At 50.3% G+C, this 19,796-nt stretch overlaps 1 protein-coding gene across 1 annotated transcript in view; it reads right to left on the bottom strand.

Annotated features, from left to right (window-relative positions):
• The window catches only part of BIN3 (bridging integrator 3), a 36,983-nt gene that overhangs the window by 13,825 nt on the left and 3,362 nt on the right, over positions 1–19,796 (bottom strand). The window contains 5 exon segments of the mRNA XM_009286172.2: positions 4,680–4,720; positions 5,042–5,178; positions 9,396–9,457; positions 10,082–10,122; positions 17,085–17,133. Of these exon segments, the coding sequence (XP_009284447.1) occupies positions 4,680–4,720; positions 5,042–5,178; positions 9,396–9,457; positions 10,082–10,122; positions 17,085–17,133 (330 nt within the window).

Below are 19,796 nucleotides of genomic sequence, written 5' to 3'. Positions count from 1 at the left end.
GCGGGAGGCCGCCGGCCAGCCCAGCGAGCGGCTCTTTGCGGGGATGCTCGAGGAGCGGGACCATCCCATCACCTCCCTGCCTGCAGCGAGGTCCCCGTCTTCTCCTCTCCGTCTCCATCCCCGCTGCCTGCCCCAATGCATCCCCGATGCTCGCCCTGCGGCTTCCTCCAGCCCCCGTTTTTAGTGTCAGCAACGCGAAAGAGGTGCTAGGGCTTTGACACAGGGAAAAATAATGGTAAAACCTTTACTCCTCCCCGTTTGCGAGTGTCTCAGGCGCTCTCGTTGGCAGCCCCGTGAGCTGGACTAGGCTGGCATGCACGTGCGCTCTTCCCTATGGCATTATTTAGGGACAAAGGCTTGGATACCGAAAGCAAAAGGAAGCGGACAGGATCTACGGCTGGCACCGGACAGGGGAAAAAGGCATAACAGAGCTGGGGAGCATGAGATGCTAAAGAAAGTGACGGTGGATGAGATGAGGAGGAAGTTTGGAGAGGCACAAGGATGGCTCAGCGCGAGGCTGAAGCATCTGGGCTATGTTCGGGGATGCCTGCCATTCCTCAGCCCGTGCCCACACGTCCGTCGTGGGCCCGTCCACCCACCAGGAAAGGGGAAATTAACACCAGCCCTTCCGACTAGAGCGAAAAGGAACAGAAATGAAGACGAGGGTACAAAAAAGCAGGGAGCTGGGGATTAGGCTGGGAGCCCCGCGCGGCGGGAGGGGGCCAGGCAGCCATGTGGCTAGCTTTGCCCACGAAATCCTCATTAGGGGCTCGTTAAGGACACGAAAGCGGCTTTTCCTGCTTCCGGTCCCCGGCACCCCCGGGGCTGCTCGCGGCCGGTTATCTGCTCCGGCTGCCGGGGAGGAAACGCAGCTCGAGGGTTCACGTTAACGGGCAGGGTTATGGGAAGAAGAAGACACACGCGCACCCCCCCCCGCTCCGCGGGTGCCAAGGATCGGTTGCTATCGCTGGCAGGTAGTTGCTGACATACAGCTCTAATTGAATTTATACATCAACCTGCTGCGAACGGCTCCCGGATTGCACCTCTGGGACCTCCCGCCGCGCTGACACCCAGCCCCGGCTGATGGCACCCAGGCGGCAGCACCCTTTGCGATAGCCCTGCCAAAGCCTCTCCCTGCCCTGCAGCAGCCCCTCGGCTTCGGCTGCAGGAGCAGGACCATGCTCCAAGCCGAGGGGCGGGTACCGTGCCAGGGCGACCACGACATCCCGATGCTCAGGGAGGTTCAGACAGCTCGAGTTTGTTAACTCGAGACCCTGCGGCAACGAAAATCGGCTCCAAACGTGAAAGGCATTAAAGCCTGTGAATCTCCAAACCACCTGGCTTATTTAAGCTGCTTCCTCCCTTAAATACTGACACACAACATGTAACACTAAGATGACAGTACACAGTCTATCACCAATCCCCGGTCCAGCCGATACACCTCACTCCTCACCCAAGCCAGAGTGAAGAACTGGAAGAGTGAAGTAAAAAGCAGCTGTTTTTCTCCCCCCTTGCCCCAAATCCGCTGATCTGGTGTGAATTTACGCAGGCATCTCCCAAAGAGGAGAGCAGATCCCTCCCGACCTTTCCCAGCCACCCCAGCTCCTTGCCCAACCCACACGCTGAAGCATGCAATATTCTCATTAGAGCTTTGCTCCTTCCCTGCAATTAAATGAGTGATTCCCAGCCAAGGGCTTCTTGGGGCTCAAAAAACAAAACTCTGAATAACCCTACGTCCCCAGAAGCAGAAGGATTTAAACAATACGAGCTTCCACCCCCCTCTAAATCTAGTACCGCTCTCTTTTACATGGTTTAACAAATTCTCCAATATTTGTCTGAAACCTACTATCCCTGGACAACTGAATGGAGATTTTACCACACATGTGCCTCTGATTACAATATATTACCACTAATGATAATTGCCTGGATTATACTTATCTGTTTCTTTGGCTAATAAACTATAGAAGACCACCAGTGAAGATGTAATAAAGTGCAGCTGTTGTAGCACAAGCCTTTTTCTAGGTCAAAGCGAGTTTGGGAGAGGCTGGGGAGGACTGTCTCCGCGAGGGGAAGCAATACCTAACTGGAAATAAGAAGAGCTCCTCAAGGCAGCTTTCATTAATCTGAAACTTTTATCCTAGAAACGTTGCTGGGGTTTATCTGCCAGCAGGACAAGGGGAGGTGCAAGCTCTGCATTTCTCTCCTGCATCTCATTAGCCTCAAAATGGACCCTTGGGCTCCTTAGAAATGTTCCTGGCTGCACGACTCGGCCATGCACGTACCTACGCTCGCGGAGAGTCAGAAAGAGGGAAGGAAAGGAACATTTTTTGCTCGGCGTGGAGATGCAGCCTCTCCAAGCGTGAAACATAAGCTGTTTAAGAGCACGCAGCAACTGATTGCAGGTGCCAAAGGGCAGGAAGGGAAAAAAATACCATATTCAAGTCCAATGGAAATTTAGGAAGTTCGAGGGAATTGCCAAGACGGGAAAGCAGCCGGGACGCTGAAGTAAACGCCCTTACGTGCAACTAAGGACTGGACTGATAGCAGGCGAGTTGAGCACGACACCTTGTGAGATGCGGTCGCAGGCACCGCGCTGGTGCCAAGGAGGAACAAACCAACTGCCCCCGTGTCCTGCAAAACTCCACTGTTTCCCCAATATTTCCTTACGGCAGGAACAATACAACGTGATCTCGCACAGCAGCCTCAAACCCAAAGCAAGAGGAAAGGGTTCTTTCCCCTTTTGTACCGTCTGTGCTACGGCAGCATCTAGACCAGCAGCCAAACACTGCACAAACGCTGAATAAGAAGTCGGGGATGTGGAAATGGCTTTATTGTCTTTAATTAGCGGCCCCATACCCTGCCCAGGGTTTAAAACACAAGGCAAGGTTTGCAGGGAAAGGTACTATCTTTCATTTCATCGACTAACACAAGTTAGGGGAAAAAAAAACCAAAACCATGAAGATTTCAGAGACCCAAGCCCTTCTTCCAATTTTAACAGAATGCTGGAAGAAAAAGTTAATGTATCTTTCATGAGGACAATCTAGATAATAAGCAACACAATTCCACAGCGCAAGCTTGGGATTTTTTTCTTTCTTTCTTTCTTTCTTTCTTTCTTTCTTTCTTTTTATTTCTAAATAATCAAGAATTTCTGGTCGTGGATAGACGACCAAGGTAAAACTTGAGTCACCAAACATCCCCCGGATAGAAACACACTGTAACCTCATGCGCTAAGTGGTATATGAGATTTTACTTTCAGATTTGGGCAGAAACAACAACTTAAAAAGAAAAAAACCCACCCTGTGTCAAACCTAAACTAAAAGTGTTATTCAGCAATTTGCAACACTTACTGTCATATTAAAGTCATTTTATTTTATTTTCTCTCGCTTGCTCTGTTCTTGTAACAAAACAGCAAATCTCAGGATTTCAGAAGACATTTGGCATAGCAACTGAAGCACTCCTTAAACGTTTAGGGGTACAGCCTGTGACACTGGTAACGGCCGCTAACGCCGGGGGAAATTGTGCAGAGGGGAATTGCACCAGCTGAGAGCCAGGTGACGAAATTGCCGCGGTGCCGGGGCACGACTGAGCACTGAGCACGGCACCGGTTCGCAAGGAACGGGGGAAAATACGGAAACCTGCTACCAGAACAATACTGTTGTCCCGGTTTCGGCTGGGATGGAGTTAAGTTTCTTCCTGTCACGACAACTGTCAACAGCTCCGGCTCTCGCTCTCTGGTAAGGATTTATTTCCAAACCGTGCAATCTGCGGACGGGCACGGTTTGGAGCCAGGTCCGACTCCGGCACAGTCCCTGCCACCTCTCCTCCTGGTGACAGGGTGGCTCCCGGCGTGACTCCGCAGCGGGCTCCCCTCCACGTGCACCCCACCCTGGCCCTTCAGACCACGCGCGGTCTGAAGCTTTTCCCGCAGAGGCTTGCAAGACTCTCTCCAGGGTCTGAGACATCCCGTCCTGGATCAGTGACCGGCCTGGGACGGGGGATGCCGGTGTTGTTCTGTCCGTACTTCCCACCTGCTCGCTGTCTAGCTACGGCTCTGTCACGTCTCTTTCTTTCCTGCGTGGATATATTCTTTATAAACATGAAAGAACTTTCACTAAAAGCAAGCTTCTGCTTTTTTATTTAGAAAACTTCCAAAGGAAAGCAACTTTTGTTCAAACACCTAAATACTCACCACCCTGGGCTGGACGGCACTGTCCACGCCTGCTGCCCGCAGGGGAGCTCCCCAGATGATTTTTCTCATTTGGATGGAGCAAAGTGTTGGTAGTAACCAACATATAAAGGGAGAGAAGCTGGATGCCTTAATGCGTTCAGTATTACTCATCTAAACAGAAATAATCTGTCTAGATTAATAATCTGATATAAATATATAATCAGAAATAATCTGTTTAAAGAACAGATGAAGACATCTGGCAGGCTAAGACACAAGAGGTCTTTACCCTTGCCACAGAGTAAGAGTACGGACTCAGCTAAACCATTCCCCCTCTCCATGCCCCAGCTGTAAAGCGAGAGGGATGCCATTTTGTCACAGGGATGTGAACTACTACCTCTTTAGGAAGGGCCGATTTCTAACCCGACAACATCTCTTTCGATGATACACATCCCTGAAGTACACGGTTATGACAAACACTCGATATGGCTCATAAGACAACGTTGGTACTTACTTTTTCAAAGGCTCTATGACTGTCTTTTGGATCTGATTCACCTGTTGAAAGCAAAAGGGATGATTACACGTCAGGCTTGTTGAAAAAGCCTGTTTGCACAACGATACACGTTTGCACAGTGCCTGCCATTGGATGATGTGGGCTTCTGAGCACAACCACAAAGCCCTTTAACCAAAAAATAGCAAACTTCTCCCATGTGCTCAGCATGAGCTGCAATCCCCAGTACAACCAGAGTCAGAAGAGTAAGATTATAAACTCATGTGGGAAGCATCTTGGAGACGATGACAAAAAGGGAAGGAGGAGATACCAACAGCACCTCAGCACACCCTGGTCTCCCCTTCTCCAGCCAAACCCATACTCACCTTCTCCTGGTTGAAAGAGTCCATCCTCTTCATCGCCGTGTCAAAGGCCGTGACCATCTCCAGAAAGCTGGGCTCCTGTTCGCACAGGGGGTTAGACAGCAGGTCTGAAGAGATTTTGACAGCCGACTTGGACATGGCTGTGGGCAACAGGAGCATGCAAGCAAAGGAAAGCAGAGAGGGTCCCGTCTCAGCGGCTGCCTGGCGGGACAGCCGCACAGCCCCTCGTTGCCAGGGCTGGCTCCTGCATCTGCAAAGGGTGACCCGTGGGCAAAACCCAGGGACTTCAGCCACCGAGGAGGGCTTAGCACAACTCTCCAGGAAGATATTCGACATTGGTTGAGAGAAAAGAAAGGAAGAGCCACCAATTCATTCACGTGAACACCCAGAGAACTGTTTTTATAAAGTTAAGTCTGAACCACTCCTATGTACGGCTTGTGATGTTGCCAGAAATAATACCAGACTCACAAAAGCACTGTTCTCTTAAAAAAATGTAGATGGGTTTTTTAATATGTCTTTTCTCGACAGACTATTAAGTGTCACTCTCAGTCTCACTACAGCTCTTCCACAATGAGAAAAAATCACAGTCCATTAAGTCTTTCAAATGGCTTTACAAAAATATATATTTGAAGTGGATTTAGTGCTGGTGGAAAAGGACCAGACTGACAGGACTGGAAGACGAGGTTTCTCTTTTACTCTCAAAATAGGCACTACACAAGCAGCAGAGACACAAGCTGGCTAAGCACTTTCCCTCAATGAGCCTAAATTTTCTGCCCATGGAGACCAACCCCAACCAACAAGCCAGGGGAAAATGCAAAGGCTGAAGTCTCTTCAGACACTGAGACTGTCAGCGAGAAATAAAGAAACACCAGGTCACACGCTGATGGGCTTCAGTTCCTGCCTCGCCGAGCACTTTTGCTTGTTTTCCATCAGACACATCTCTCTTCCTATCCACAGACTTGGTCTTCAAAGGGAAAATTAAATCCCTATGACAGGACCGCTATAAAAGAGCAAGAAAATAGCTAAGGTACAGAATGGAAAAAAAAAAAGAGAATAAAAAGGCAAGCATCAATATAAATGGGAATAAAGAAGGAAAAAAAAAAAGGCACGGGTACTAAAAAAAAAAAATGTTCTTTTTCGTCAGCGCTGTTGCTGAAGTTATTCCAGTTTAAGAAGGCCAGATGCTTGAGCCATGCTACAGACGAGCTTTGGAAAGACCCCTACTGTACTCACTCAGATATTAAAAGTTAAAGTCATCTGAATAATGGGGCTTAAGATCATAAATCAAGGGGTTAAACATTCTGATTTAAAGGTTACACACAATTATACAGAGAGCTCAGAAGCTAAATAGCTGGGAAGCTCAATGCAGAACGAGACGCTAACTACAGAATAACAAAGCTACCGTATCCGTCTATTATCCAAACATTAAGGGTTTAGGCATTTAAACCTTTAAACAGATGGGATATAATCCATATGTGTGACCACATCTGAGGAAGGATTTGTGCCAAAACGGGACAGAGTTAAGAATGGCAGAACTCCTTCAGCTGGAAGAAAAATTAGCTTCCCTTCATAAGGAAAGGATTGAAAGCGTACTGTAGCGAGGAGAGCTGCGGCGAGCAGCGGGGTCACGCCGGGAGGCCAGAAACTGGGGCTTTTCAGGCACGTTCAGTGAGACTTTGGGCCAGACACTCCCCCTGCGTCACTGACCTCACCTGTGCAGCTCTGAAAAAGCAGCCGTGGTGGGCTCTGCGGTTCCCAAGACAGCTTTGCAGACCCTGGCACACGCTGCGTCCCCAGTGGTGTGCAGAGGGCCGGGACCCCGGGAGGGCATCCCCTGGTCCCACCTCCACGTGCCCGGTGGTGAGCCCTGTCTTGAAACTCAAGAGGCACATCACTGATGTGGGAGAGGGAGAGGGAGAGGGAGAGGGAGAGGGAGAGGGAGAGGGAGAGGGAGAGGGAGAGGGAGAGGGAGAGGGAGAGGGAGAGGGAGAGGGAGAGGGAGAGGGAGAGGGAGAGGGAGAGGGAGAGGGAGAGGGAGAGGGAGAGGGAGAGGGAGAGGAGAGAGAGGATCACCTGCCCCTCGGGGTGGGCTTCAGGAGGGTCTGTACTGCACTTTGCTCATAAAGCATGTGGGACACGACTCCAATTAAAGGAGGTGACTTTAAAGAGTCACTGCTTGTTTGCATCACGATAAGAGTAGTGGAGAACAGCCAGGCACGCTCCAGAGAGCAAAACTGAGCCACGGTGATCCAGTGGGTCACCTGCATCTCATTTCAGAAGGAGACCTTTTGCCTCCAATTAAAGAACATCCTCCTGCTCCTCAAGATCATATTTTGTCTGGAAAGAGGGTGGGGAAGGGGTTTGTGATCTTTAGCCACAGTAGAGAGAGTGCTGCTAATAACCCGTACCCCATTCCCAGCCACGCAGCTGCAGCTGGCAGGGCAGCGGCCGAGCCTCGCAGGGACATTTTCATGCAGACGGAGGAATCGGTCTCGTTCTGAGCTGAGTCTTTCTTGGCAGAAGGTGGAGACTCGAGCCACGAGGTCCAGTTTGCTAGGGAGTGTTTGCAGGCAGTGAATAATCAAACCCCTCGGCACAGAGGTACAGTGGAAGAAAGAAGACACTCAGGAGGACACAACAACGCTGATACACTGCCATCCTTGTCGGATATGGGGGCTGGACGTTGGCTGAGCAAGCACAGCTATCTCCTCTCGGGAATGGGCACTGCCAGGTGAGGAAAGCAGTCCTCAGCGCTTGATCAGATCTACCTCCTTTTCCTTCACCCATCCCTCACCAGACCACATTCAAAATCTTCCCTTACACTCATGATTTCATGCCTTTAAATGAGAAATCAGATCTTACTGGATCTGGCCAAGGCTCATTTGTGACTCTGCCATGTAGCAGAACGGAAAAAGAAAGTCCTCCCACAGCTCCTCTGGGACTTGAAATGCTCCATATAAACAACGCCCACTGCAAGGGAGGGGAGGGGAATCCTTAACAAGGAAAAACTTACCAAGGATCCCTGACAATGACCAAAGTCCCCAGAAAGGGCAGTTTTCACCCTGGAAAGGAGTCCTGGCAGCGCTGGTTACTGGTGCCTTTCCCACTGCTCTCCCTGTGCGAGCACACACACGTGCCAGCACGGTGCTGGGAAGGGTGGGAGGGCGCGGGCAAGAGCTGGGATCCGTGTTTATGTCTGGCAATATCTGAGCATGCACACAGACATACACACAGGTGAGAGCCTGTATCATGGGAAGCCCCAAATTTGCCAGCCCTCCCGCTGGCAAAGCGCCCGGTGGGGCTCCTTCCCACTCCTCTGCCCCTCTGTGAACCGAACTCCCACGAGATGAGTGTTGGACCGGTCCAGCCCACACCTGTTTGCGCTGGTGCATCTGCCTTGGCTCTGGAGCTGTGGGGGCCCAGTACAAATAGGGACTACTCCAAACCACATGCTGAGAAAAACCATCTGTGTTTAAAACAGCTCCGTGCTGCATGTTTCTGCAGGCTGCCCTGCTCGGTTCAGTAACCGGCATCCACCAAATCCACTTCTCCCAGCTCCCCTCCGCCAGATCGCTCCATCTTCTCTCCCCCATGTTCGTTTAAAGCCTGCGCCACGTGGTGCGGTCACACCGGTTTCCTACTAGAGAAGCTATGAATGGAGCGGGCAGGGGCTGCCGTGCCTTGGGACGGGACACCTGAAGGGCAGATGTCACCCCGCGCAGGCAGCAGCAGGCAGCTGCGGCGGTACACGCGGAGATGACTTGTTTATTGCTTCCTACATCGCCCACTGCCACGAGGTCAAGCCAAAGCAAGCAGCCACCAAGGGAACGAGCAGGGTTATTCCTGAATGGGAGCTGCTAGGTCAGCAGTTCACACGTGAGACACGTATAGCGATGCCTATGTGGTGCTCTGCAGACCCCTCAAAGCCTCATCCCACCTTCCTTTGGCTTCAGAGGGCATAAGATGCCCTCGACTGAAGTAGGTGAATATGCATTGCTCGACCCAATAGGCTCAGCTGGAGGTTGCTCCTGCCCTTCTAACATGGGAACTGGAATAATTACTCCCTTTTTTTGGTTGCAGAAACTGAGGCAAAGAAAAGAAAGTGACTTGTCCAAGGCCACGCAGCAAGCTGCAGCTCAGGAGACAGGGACTAAGCCCATAACATACTTTCTGTTCCCTTGGTTGAGATACTGCTCGGCAGCCCTCATGCAGATGGCCTTGTAACTAAGCAAACTGAGTGGGACTGAGATCTAGATTTGTTTTCCAGACTTGTCACAGATTACTCATGTGATCTTGAGAAAGTCACTTCATCTCTTTGTGGCCAAGTTCACAGTCTATGTATCCTACAGTCACATACCCAAGTCTGCATCTGTGCTTTTCTTCATATCCTTCTGAAGTTTTTTGGTCTGATCTTCCAATCTGAAAGATGGGAGAACAAGGCAAAGTCTGAATCTTGGAAAGAAACAAACCGAAGTGTATCATACGTGCAACAAATCATTTACGGGCTGAATATGCTGGCTTCTGTTGTGAGTTAAAAATATCTAGGCAAGGCTCTATGAAGTTCAGTGCTGCTCAACCTTTTCTGGTTGTTTTCAGATGGTTTTCAACCTTTTCAAGTTGGTGATCTCTTATTCAAAGTCACATATTTTCTTAAGTCCTCACACTTACCACAAATGGTAAAGCCAAATGCTTCCACATGATAAGTGTGAGCTTATGTGACACAGTCAGTATGGTAAAACCAATATTTGTCCTCAGAGGCGTTGCGCTGTCCGGTGACCCCACAGTTTTCTGGCAATTTTACACTCTTTACTTTAGAGCTGCCGTGATCTGCAAACCTCAACCCCATTGCAAATACTTCTTAGGACACCTTTGAACACCCAGTCACCAGAGGAACTCTGAAGAATTAGAAATTACAGGGCAGTGAGTGATTTGCTGGGAAGAGCATAACTGGCTAAAATTTCCTGGGAAGATGCAGTAACAGGGAAGATGCACAACAGAGAAATATGCTACTGTTCCTGTTTTACCAGTGTGGTTGATACTTACTGCTGAAGCTTTCCATATTCCCTTTCAAAGTCTCTCTCCACCTGTGGAAAGAAGAGATGGAAATCAGCTCAAAGGCACTGCAGCAGAGCCCGGAGTGGCAACTACCTGTGCAGGGAAACCTGTCCTTAGGAAATGCCTACGTGAACCCAGGGAAGCATAAGCTGCAGCTATAATGGGAGTTACGCTTCAAAAGTAAATGAAGTCTTGGGTTTTTTTCCTCCAGACTCTCTTAGAGCAAAAGACACTGCCACCAACTGCGTCAGCTCATTCCAAGGATGTGCTCCAGCACATGAATTGGAAGCTGACAGAGTAAATGGGAATGCCTTAAAAGCAGAGAGATCGCAACTTAGCACACACTGACACAGGCGCCCACAGCTCAGCTCTGTGCCGGCGGGGGACGAGCCCGCTTTCTCTTCCAGAGGCACGATCGTCCCAGAAGCTGAGAGGAGCCGCTTCTCCTCCAGCAGCATGCTGCAAAGGACCCCTGCGGTGGGTCTGCCCGTGGCTGGCTGCCAGACCCCCACCCAGCCGCTCTCTCCTTCCCCATCCTCAACATGGTGGTTTTTCTCCCCCCAGACCCCTCAAGCCATTACTGAGCCCTCCAGTCTCCATATTATTCGCCCCCTCGATACGCTCCTTATTCCTGCGATAGCTCCCTCCGATGAAATACTTCAGCTGGAGCAGTGGTCCAAGTGGACTGTGGCACCTCGCACAGGGAGGAGAAACCTGTGCTGGCGAAGAGCGTAGAGCTCAAGAACAACCTTCTCCCAGTGCTACATCAATGACTGCTTCCTCCTACTTGCTATCTGGCAGCAAATCTCCAGTGATACAAGTTATTTTAAGGAACTTTCTTTCCATGCTGACTGTTTTAACACACACTTAAACATTCATTCCACACCTCGTCGACCAAATAAGCAAATGGATTTCAATTGACCAGCCAAGAGTAAATATATGCGCTTTTGTTGTCATGGGATCAAAACTGGGTTCATTTGTGTTGTCAAGCTACCATGCTATTAAGGAAATGCTAAGTGTTGCAAGCAGCCAGGACTAGAAGGATCCAAAGGTTTGTTCCAAATCTTCATGCTGTCCTCGGGATTTCAAACCCGGGCTCGATGTAACAGCATTATGTGAAACCAGAACACTTAATAGGGACATTTGCTTTTCAACCAAAATTGCTGTTAAAAGACCAGTATTTTAAGATGGAGCCCAGTAATCCCAGTTTTCTTGAAACCTCCTTTTCTAAATATCTTTTTGGTCTGCACTTTCAGACACTCCGCAGCGACAGGACCAGCCCCGTCTGAAGGCAGCCGGTGACCCGCGCGGCGAGCGTGCCGAGTGTCAGCCCCATCCCCAGTAGACAGCTGTCCACACCATCAGCTCCCACCATCCGGGGGATGCATGCTGGCTCTCCCTGCCGATGAAAAACCTCCACCGAGCTCCAACTCCCTTTCGTGCTGCTAAAAATGGTCGCTGGAGAACAGGCATGGAGCAGTGTGGGGGCAGCTCACACGACTTCTGCCTGGTTCACAGTTCTGCAGAAATCCGCAGCAGCTGGTGCCTGGAGGTCAGGTAACCAGCACATAGTAAAAATCACCCTCGATTTCTATGGCTGTTCCGGCTGCTAAAATAACCAGGGAGTATTGCAGTCTATTTATACGCCTTATGTGTGAATTGTTTTGGTTGCAAACCAGAGAGGGTCGGGCACGACTCAAAAATATGTCCTTTGAAGGCTGGTGGTATCCTTCCCCTGGCATGGAGCTCCAGCCCTCTCCACGTTCGGGAGGTTCTTCCTTGTGTCTGCTCAGCCATCGGTTCCTCCAAGAACCGGAGGGTTTGGACACGAAATGAAACTGCCTGCAAAGATCCACGGTATCTGCCCCTTCCCTTTTGCTGTTCGATTCCCCCAGTACCGTGCAATGAGCGGAGACAAGCAAAAGGCATCGTCACCTAACGGACACGAAGGAAGGCCAAACTTCCCTACCCTGCGACCCTCCGGGTGATGTGAACCCCCAAATCTTCCAGGGCTTCCAAGCTTCCCCGAAACACCCAACCCCGGTTAGCCTGTGGGCTTTCTACATACGATCAAGGTGAACCTACAAGGCGGCACTTCAGCTGCCCGGCTTGACTCACATCCCCAGTGCCATCTATGCAGAGACAGCTGCCCAAGGATTGCTCTTATTTTTCACGCCCACAGTAGCAACTGGCTACCAGTCATCACAGTCTGCAGGCTGATGTAGCCCTCCCAGTCATCGCTGCTCTCGTTTGCATCGCGGGAGCCCAGATACACGACAGAAGCAGCGAGGGGCAGGGCCCCCCATGCACTAGGCAGAGAAGACCCGCTCTCACGTGCTCCCACCCTGCAGATTTACAGGCGGCAGCGACCAGCGGATCAGAGGCGCGCAAGGAGGACAAGCTGGGAGCAAGCCAAGCACATTTTGCAGAGTACACGGTAATTCCCCCTCCCAGTAGCGATCATCAATGGCCACGCATAGCCGACACTTACGGCAAAAGGCTGTGGATAGGATGATCACGTTAAGAGTAACGAGAACAAGAAGTACAGGCAAGAAAATTACAATATCCTGAAGGGAAGTTTCCGTAATATTAAAATAATCCCACTTCTCTGCAGCCTCCTTCTGAAAACTCAAAATCAAAACGTGTTTCTGTATTGAACGCTTTTTCTTCTAGGCATACGGACTAGTTAATGCAAGATTGCTCGTCTCTGGGTTTTTATTTAAATCTACATAAAGAACGACGAGTTCTTAAAAGCATTGAAATAAAACGATGTTCTTCTTTTTCAGCCAGTTATTTTTGTTTGCAAACACTGGGCCTTCCACCTGTGATGATAACCCTCCTGCTTTAAGGGCAATATCATAATCGACACCATGGTTACAAGGCAACGAAGCAAGACCAAAGCCAACACTACAAAGAGATGGAAATAAGGGACTGTGATGAACCTTCTTATTCCCCTGAGGTTAATTTCTTTTCCTGGAGGAGGAGGACTAGCTGATTTCTACATGTTCCAGTGGTCTCAGCCTCTTCGTGGGTCTTGGGAAAAAGAGGGAAGCAAATGCTTCCTCCTCCCTCCTCTCCAAAAAAAAAAAGAAACCCATATAATTAGGCCAGAAATTGTGCCATAACCTGGAACTTCTGCTGAGCTTTTGCCATCCCATCAAGCAAGAGGAGATTCAAGGCAAGTAATGTGGGTGAATATTTGCTCTGCGTCCGACAGCGGAGCCCTGAGCCAGAGCAACGCTGCAGAGTGCAGGTGTATCTGGGACTTCACGGGCTTTGCCACCCAGCAAGCTCCCCAAACCCTCCAAAAAGCGAGAAAGCTCTCAAGAAAGGCTGCTTAAGTGGCACGCTAAAAGGGAAAAAGGATGCACCTCGGAACCGCAGAGACTGGTTACGTCCCGCTGAAGACTGAAGGAAGAGAGCGAAAATGAGTAAAACTATTTAACTGGCGTCACTTGATTTCACCCCACCATTTCTGTGACATTTACTCCATTATTTTGGGATTTCCAGCTCGCTGGTGGAGCTCAGTGGAAAGGCGCTGACGGCCGGCAGCTGCAGTGGAATCCTCCTGCTCACGGAGCTCCTCCGTCCGACATCCCTGGGGAAGGCAGAGCTGCTGGGATGAGTCAAGGAAGGGAGGCTTGGCAGGCGTGCGGGCCCACAGCTCAGGTCTCCGCTCCCTGCCAAGCTGACTCACCCAAGTTTAGCCAGCGAGGAGGAGGAAGGCGAGCCATCTGAGTCAGCTCAGGCCAGAGCACTGCCGAGGGAGGGAGGAAGGGGTAAAACCTGGGTGACATGAAGGGGCTGTGCGCTGGGTTGCCCCGTCCCAAGAGGGGACGAGAGCTGGCTGGCTCTCCCGGCTTCCGACCCGGCTCCGCGCCCCGTGGGGACGCGCGGCCGGCTCTTCTTCCCGGCTACCTGCCGGCTCAGATAACCCAAGCCCCAGTGAAGAGCAGGGTACAACCCTGGGGTGACGCAGATGAACTTCAGCAAGCTGGAGCTGCAAGAGGGCTCAGAAGATAACTGCAGCTCTGGTTCCAGCGTAACCTCCGCTCGGACTGAAGTTGTCCTGGGGGAGGGAAGAACATCTCTGCCATAAGAGGCTTCATCGCTGCATCGGATTTGAGCAATAAACATTCTACAGAGAGATATAATTCTAACAGGTTTAACTTCTATCACTGGGCATTAGTTTAATTGGGCTGTGTTACTGTGTCCTCTGTGGCTCCGCTGACAGCAGGTCCTCTCTGCGCATTAGATCCTCCCACCCGGCTCCTGGCCTCTCGGCAAGCCCGGTGACAGCTGCTCTTTTCAGGGGAGAGGAGGGGAGAGATTATGCTGTCTGGAATTGGATTTGCCCAGGTTAAGGTGGAAACAAAGCAGAGGCATGTCTGGGGGGTGGGAGATCACTTCAGTTCACCAGCCAGTATTTTCTACGGGGGTTTCCTTCTACCTGAAGAGCTAAACTGTGGCTGACACTATGCCCTTCTTCAAAGGATCAGAAGCGAGTGGGCATAGGGACTCATGACTAATTCCCTCTGCAGCCTAGGCAAATTGCTTTTCAGTACTACTGCCTGCCTAGATTTGACACCAGCCCCAGCATCGTTTCATCAAGAAAAGAAAAAAGGCTCGCCGGCGAGCTAAGCCTCTCTCGGCAAAGCGATTCTCCCCTCTCCTGCGCTCGAGTTACATGCCTCATGGAGAGTCAAATAAGTTAGATCCCAACAAATGCTTTTTTTTTTTTTTTCCTCCCCCCCTCCTCTTTTGTGGTCCAATCTCTGTGAGTGGGAGATCCTCTGCCCGCAACCACTTCCCTTCCGATCGGCTTGGGATGCAGCCCTGGAGATGCCACACCTTCCCACTTCCTGCAGCGGGCTCCAGAGCCCGACATCTGGAATATCACAGACCTCGGCTGCTACCGCTGTTCCCAAAAGCCTGCACAGATGGAGCGTCTCAGCCTGCAACTGGGAGGTAAAGTTGGGGCCCTCGAGCTCGCTAAAGCTACAAAGCAGCCCCATCACTTCCACACCACGACGCTGAACGCCTCGCTCCCAGGGGAGAGCGGTGGTTTCCTGCCGTTTGTTCTTCTTTGAAGAGCTGCACTTTACACTTACTGTGAGGTTGCAAGGCTTTGGGCTTCCTGTTTTCTGCTTTCCACGTATCTGCTGCCTGGAGAATATCATCATCATCAACACACGGCAAGTGGAAGCCATTTAAAAATTGGCATCCACCTCTGAGCTACCGAGTCGCTGACACAAAAACTTGTTGTTCTTCTTGGGGGAGCTGAGGAAGATGGGGAAGGAAGGAAGGCAGGCAGGAAGGAAAGGGAAAAGGCCTGGAAACACTCACGCTGCTGAATGAACCTCTGCCTGCCGGATATTCTGAGCTGTTCTATTTAATACACACACATATATATATATAAGCAATGCCTGCCAACTGCCTCAGCACATACCAGCAGCTCAGGGGAAGGCAAGCTCTCAAAGGTGCAACCGTTCATCTGCACGGAGCCCAAGCTCCTGCCGCAGCTCGGGGCCGGCTGATTTCAGCAGCACGGCACAGGGGAGACAAGGTCTTTCAGACAAACCTCTCGCAACACCAAACGCAGCAGGAGCAGAGGGAAATCAGCAAGCACCGGCAAGAGAGAAAATATAGTCAACTTGGATGTGAGAACAGGTGGGACGGAGACATCAAAGAAAGCTGGCCAAGACACCCAGAGCTGCGGAGCAGTTGGTTCTTGCAACAGCCTGGAAGGACACCGGTGTTGGAAACACCGGGAAAGGGGACAAGAGGCAAAATCTCGTGGAGCAAGGCAACGCGGGGTCTCCTGAAACAAACGGGAATGGGTGTGAAGACCTGAGGCTGGTGGACTGCCTTTCCTGGAGGACCGCAGACAGCAGCACCTTCCGCCGGCTGGTCGCCAGCCCCTGGAAAAAGGGCAGCTGAAGAGACACAAAAACCATTGAGCGTTTTTACCAGTCCTTGTCTTCATCGCCTGCCTGGCTTAAATTTTGTACTGACAGTTTGGAGCCGTTACAGAAAATTGCTGTTCTACGGCAGCAGACAACTACCAAATCCCTTAAAATAAAACATGCCGATCAAGCCATAAAGGGAGTGGCAGAATTAGCCCTCTGCCTCCAGAGGAAAATGTCATGTCCCGAGGAGAAACTGCCCCATAAACATGAGTGTCCACGCATCCCGAGGAATTAGCCGCAATGAGTGGTCCAGAGAGGAAGGATCAGAGATGTTAGTCTGTTCAAGGGATTAGGTCACCAATGCCGTTATAAAGACGAGGTCTCCACTGCGCTCGCAGTCAGGGCACTTATTTTAGAGCAGGTATGCAGGTTGGTTTTCAGGGACAGCTACTGTGAGGTCCCACAGCTTTTTTTGCACGGGACAAAGGCAAAGACCATCTGCTTAAGAAGGGAAAATACCACAGCCAGCTGCAAGCAACAGCACTTGGGATAGGAGTCTCAAATACATGAGAATACAAAATGCTTTTTTAATTTGCTTTTAAAGCAAATGCTGTGCAGCACAAATTAATTCACGCCCGAGCACTAAGCATCTCAGCTTATAAGCCTTTCTTTGGAAACAGTTATATTCAGCGATCTGAACCACTCCTCCTCCTCCATCTGCTCAGAAAGGATGAACAAACAAGCCATTGCTGAAAGAAGGAAGGAAGAAAGGAAGCCCGTTCAGCCATCTCCGAGGAAAACTGTGCCAGACCAAAAGAGCTCTTCCCCTCACCCCCCCCCCCCCAAAAAAAAAAAAATGAAACAGATCCCAAACCAAAATACTCTCCCTGGTTGGGGCTCCCCCTCACTCCTCGCACGAGGAACCGAGCGCTGGTCACACGCGGCAACAGGTTCTGCTCGCTCACATCTCCCTCCCACGCACACGCACACGCTCGCAAAATGGGACGAGTCAAAGTGCCGGCTTGACTCATCAGCCACATGATCAAAGGCTGGATCTAAAAAGGGGGAACTGGTTTACTCACTGTCTTGGGTACAATCTGTTTCTTGGGCTGCCCGATCTTGAACGGTATCCTGGAAAAGAGAGAAGAGGGAACGTGTAAGCAAGCGATGCCGGCCTCAAACAGCCCAGCCCCGCGGGCCTCATCCTCGCTGATGGGTTTTGGGGTGAGCAGGGCTTGCCCCGGGGCAGCAGCACCCCTTTTCGTGCAGGGTGCTCCCCCTCCGAGAGCCGGTGTCTCCCCCGAGGTCAGCACCTCCATCTCCAGCCGCAGCACTCCCCTCTCCCCACCCTCCAGCCCTCCTAGTAAGGCAAATAAATGCAATGGATGCTCCAGGCGTTCCTTGGCAAAATAAACGTCTGAGGAACACGCGATGTTTAAAAACAAATTTGAAGGGGAGGAAAAAAAAAAAAAAATTAAAAAAACCCCAAACCCTGTAAATATTTAGAAAGAGGATATTAAAAAAAGTAACAACCCGAGTGTCTGGAGCTGTGAGCTGCTTCAAAGGATTTCTCCGATACAACAGCTGTAGGAGCAGCTCACCTGCCAGCAGAACAGCCTTCATTCTTAAAATCTTTAATATGGTTGCTAGTAAAATCTGGGTTACCTGAATGATTTTCCCCACGTGAGCTAGCTCAAAGGTGAAGAGTACTCAAAATAAATTACACAACACATGCAAGGGTGGCTGGGTCAGATGGTTATAGCCATGTAGGCCGTCCTGAAAATAATTGGATTTCTTCCACCTATCAGTATAATAAAAATCCAGGAATTCAACTGCTGTTTTCAATGTATTTAATTAGAGGCGGCAGAGCACGCCCCGCTGCCCGCAGCCCCGCTGCCCTCCCGCCCTGCCCGCTCTCCGTTGCCAGGGCGACGGCAGGTAAAGCTGCCCGAGGAGTATTTGCATAACCTGCTCCTTCCCCATCTGTGCCGCGCCTTTGGATTTGTTTGAAGGGGAAAAAAAAAAAAAATTAAAAAAACCCCAAACCCTGTAAATATTTAGAAAGAGGATATTAAAAAAAGTAACAACCCGAGTGTCTGGAGCTGTGAGCTGCTTCAAAGGATTTCTCCGATACAACAGCTGTAGGAGCAGCTCACCTGCCAGCAGAACAGCCTTCATTCTTAAAATCTTTAATATGGTTGCTAGTAAAATCTGGGAAAAAAAAAAAAATTAAAAAAACCCCAAACCCTGTAAATATTTAGAAAGAGGATATTAAAAAAAGTAACAACCCGAGTGTCTGGAGCTGTGAGCTGCTTCAAAGGATTTCTCCGATACAACAGCTGTAGGAGCAGCTCACCTGCCAGCAGAACAGCCTTCATTCTTAAAATCTTTAATATGGTTGCTAGTAAAATCTGGGTTACCTGAATGATTTTCCCCACGTGAGCTAGCTCAAAGGTGAAGAGTACTCAAAATAAATTACACAACACATGCAAGGGTGGCTGGGTCAGATGGTTATAGCCATGTAGGCCGTCCTGAAAATAATTGGATTTCTTCCACCTATCAGTATAATAAAAATCCAGGAATTCAACTGCTGTTTTCAATGTATTTAATTAAGTTAAAGAGGTGCTGCTTGGCTAAAGCATCTCATCCAAAATCTCCTAATGTTTTCTGCATCACACTGCTTTAACTAAAGGGAAAAAATTGGTCCCATAATGAAACGCAAGTACCTTCCCAGAGATGCCTCACCTAGAGCATGCCTACGGCTCAGCGGCATCGGCACCCCACCCCAAATCCGCACCAGGCGCTTCTTGGGAAGGTGCCCGAGTCCCCTCTTGGACCAGTCCAAGTTCTCACACTGCTACCCAAAGTCTAAGCTAATAACATGCATTTTAGGACTCGGGCTTGGCCGCCGCTCACGCTGCCTCCCAAGCTGGCTTTTCTCACTGCTGGGCAGCAAACGCGTGGCTGGCTCTCCGTTTGTTTCTCATCAGCTTTACTTACAAGTTCCCCCGCACCGGCACTGCTGTAACACTGCTCGATCGGACAACTGGAACCCCAGAAAACATTTTTATTGGCGTAACGTGCTGTAAAAACCCAGCTATGAGCAATGCCACGCGATGGGAGAAAGTGCTTGCGACGAAGCGACGTGCCATCCACGCGGACGAAGCAAAACCAAGATTATCCGACAACCTGATCCCTCCCGGCCTCGCTTCTGCCCATCTTTGCCGCTGTTTTCCAACCAACAGTGTAATTAGCCACCGGTAATAAACCGGGGCTGCAACCCGTGCGTACCTCCTGAGCGGCTCAGGGAGCACAAGCCAACCTGAGTCACCAGGTTTAAATTTAAATTTTTCTGGAGAACTTCCTGTTTATGGTTCTCCGGTTGGACCGATATAATTTTAGGCTGTTAACCCTTTCCAGCTCCCGCGGCAGGCCCGGCAGCCGTGAATCACACTTCTTTTATAAACAAACACTCATCTGGTGTATAATTACCCCGTCAATAACCGGGTGTGTGGTGCCTTACAGGAAGAAAGTAAAAAAAATAAGGATTTTTTCTTTGTGTTTTCCTACATGGGTCAAATATAAACTAAACTGAGGCACCTCCCTTACTCTCGCAGGCACAGGCTGTCCCATCTGCAGCCAGGTGCCGTCACTCGATGTTTTTGGAAGTGATGGCATCAACCTATCTCATAGAAGGAGGAGAAGAAGATGTGGTCTTTACCCGGGGGGTGTGAGTTACCCCAAGAAAAACCAGCCTGCACGACGAGCCGTGGCGGCCGCAGGGCAAACCCCGG

The sequence above is a fragment of the Aptenodytes forsteri genome, unplaced genomic scaffold, assembly GCF_000699145.1.
Source record: "Aptenodytes forsteri isolate BGI_AS27 unplaced genomic scaffold, ASM69914v1 Scaffold168, whole genome shotgun sequence".
Taxonomy (NCBI): Eukaryota; Metazoa; Chordata; class Aves; order Sphenisciformes; family Spheniscidae; genus Aptenodytes; species Aptenodytes forsteri.
The sequence above is the reverse complement of the archived record's forward strand: the minus strand, read 5'-3'. Positions and strand labels throughout refer to the sequence as shown.